Source organism: Augochlora pura, unplaced genomic scaffold (assembly GCF_028453695.1).
Source record: "Augochlora pura isolate Apur16 unplaced genomic scaffold, APUR_v2.2.1 APUR_unplaced_5886, whole genome shotgun sequence".
Lineage (NCBI taxonomy): Eukaryota > Metazoa > Arthropoda > Insecta > Hymenoptera > Halictidae > Augochlora > Augochlora pura.
In genome coordinates this window covers 1-1,468 of record NW_027586398.1, presented here as the reverse complement: position 1 = coordinate 1,468, position 1,468 = coordinate 1, and the positions used below count along the sequence as shown (strand labels likewise).

Below are 1,468 nucleotides of genomic sequence, written 5' to 3'. Positions count from 1 at the left end.
ACGTTCGCGCCAACGATACTGTACATTTTATTCGAGGACATCAGCCTTTATGCTAGAATCCAGGCGATAGGACCGATGAGCCACTGGCTGATGGGTGAGCTAAATTACTGCAGCCTGTCTTTCAAAACCAACGAGATCGGCCGGTGTATACGCCACGTGGAGGCCGACTGGAAGACGATCAAACGACCCAGCGACCGCGAGCTGATGCTGAAGAACGCGAAAGTTGGCCGCTCGATCGCTATCATTGCCGCCGTTTGCATGAACCTCGGCATCTTTTCTGACAGCGTGGTCACGGGACTCCAGAAGTCGGAATCCCGTCTCGCGAACGGGAGCGACTCGATGTTCCGTCTACCTTGCCCGGTTTACTCGCACTTGCTGGACGTCAGCCGCAGCCCGCTCAACCAAATCGTCTACTGTATGCAGATACTCTCCGCTCTCATTGCCAATTCGGTGACGGTGGGCGCCTGCGGTCTGGCCAGCGTTTTCGCGATGCACGCCTGCGGTCAACTGAACGTCGTCATGTCGCAGCTGGATAGTCTTGTGGAGTCATCTGGGGACCAGGCGTTCGCCCAGAAGAGGCTGACGTCTATCGTCAAACTCCATTTACGAGCACTGAAGTATTATGTTATGCTCTTTCTTTGGATAAGTGGTTTTTAAATGTCCTTTAACTAACATATTCATCACCGCGTTATCCAAATACCTTGACATTAATTTCTGATTAATATTGAGAATTCATTTTTATTGTAATATATTTAAACAAATTGAATTTGACTGAATTTGACTTGAGTTCTAGACTAGAAAGAGTTCTAATGCCATATGCATTAGCAATTATTTTCTGAATGAAATGTGTTCAATTATTGCGCCATGTTTCTATTTAAACAATAGCGTTTCATTCATGAATGAACATTTAATTTCAGTTTCGTGTGGTATATAGAGAAAATCATGCATATGATATGTCTCGTTGAATTACTGGGATGCACGATAAACCTCTGTATGATCGAATACTACATTCTAACGGTACGTGTAATATATAAAAATACAAATAGACATAATTTAATGCGATGAATGCCATACTAATTTTATGTGGTTTGTTCGTCTGGATAACATGATCTTTTTTATTATATGTGATTTATTAGTATAGAATTATGAGTGACTTATTATTATTAGGTTGGAAACTATGAAACGGGCGTTTCTGTCTAGTCTGCGATTGGCTGCGACGCCCGTTTCATAGTTTCCAACCTAATTTTATTTTTGGTTGGTTGGAAACTATGAAACGGGCGTTTTTGTCTAGTCTCGGATTGGCTGCGACGCCCGTTTCATAGTTTCCAACCTAATTCTATTTTTGGTTGGTTGGAAACTATGAAACGGGTGTTTTTGTCTAGTCTGTGTTCAGTTTCGACGCCCGTTTCATAGTTTCCAGCCTAATATATAATCCTATCTGACTTATTACTATATAATCATGTGTGAC

The 1,468-nt window shown here is 42.4% G+C and overlaps 1 protein-coding gene across 1 annotated transcript; it reads left to right on the top strand.

Annotated features, from left to right (window-relative positions):
* Positions 1–6: 6 nt before the first annotated feature.
* LOC144477986 (uncharacterized) lies at positions 7–1,325 on the top strand (the record flags this gene model as incomplete). The annotated part of the gene is made up of 2 exons (XM_078195713.1): positions 7–617; positions 918–1,325. Coding segments are annotated over 2 exons (759 nt in total), but the record flags the coding sequence as incomplete, so codon positions are not given.
* Positions 1,326–1,468: the final 143 nt, after the last annotated feature.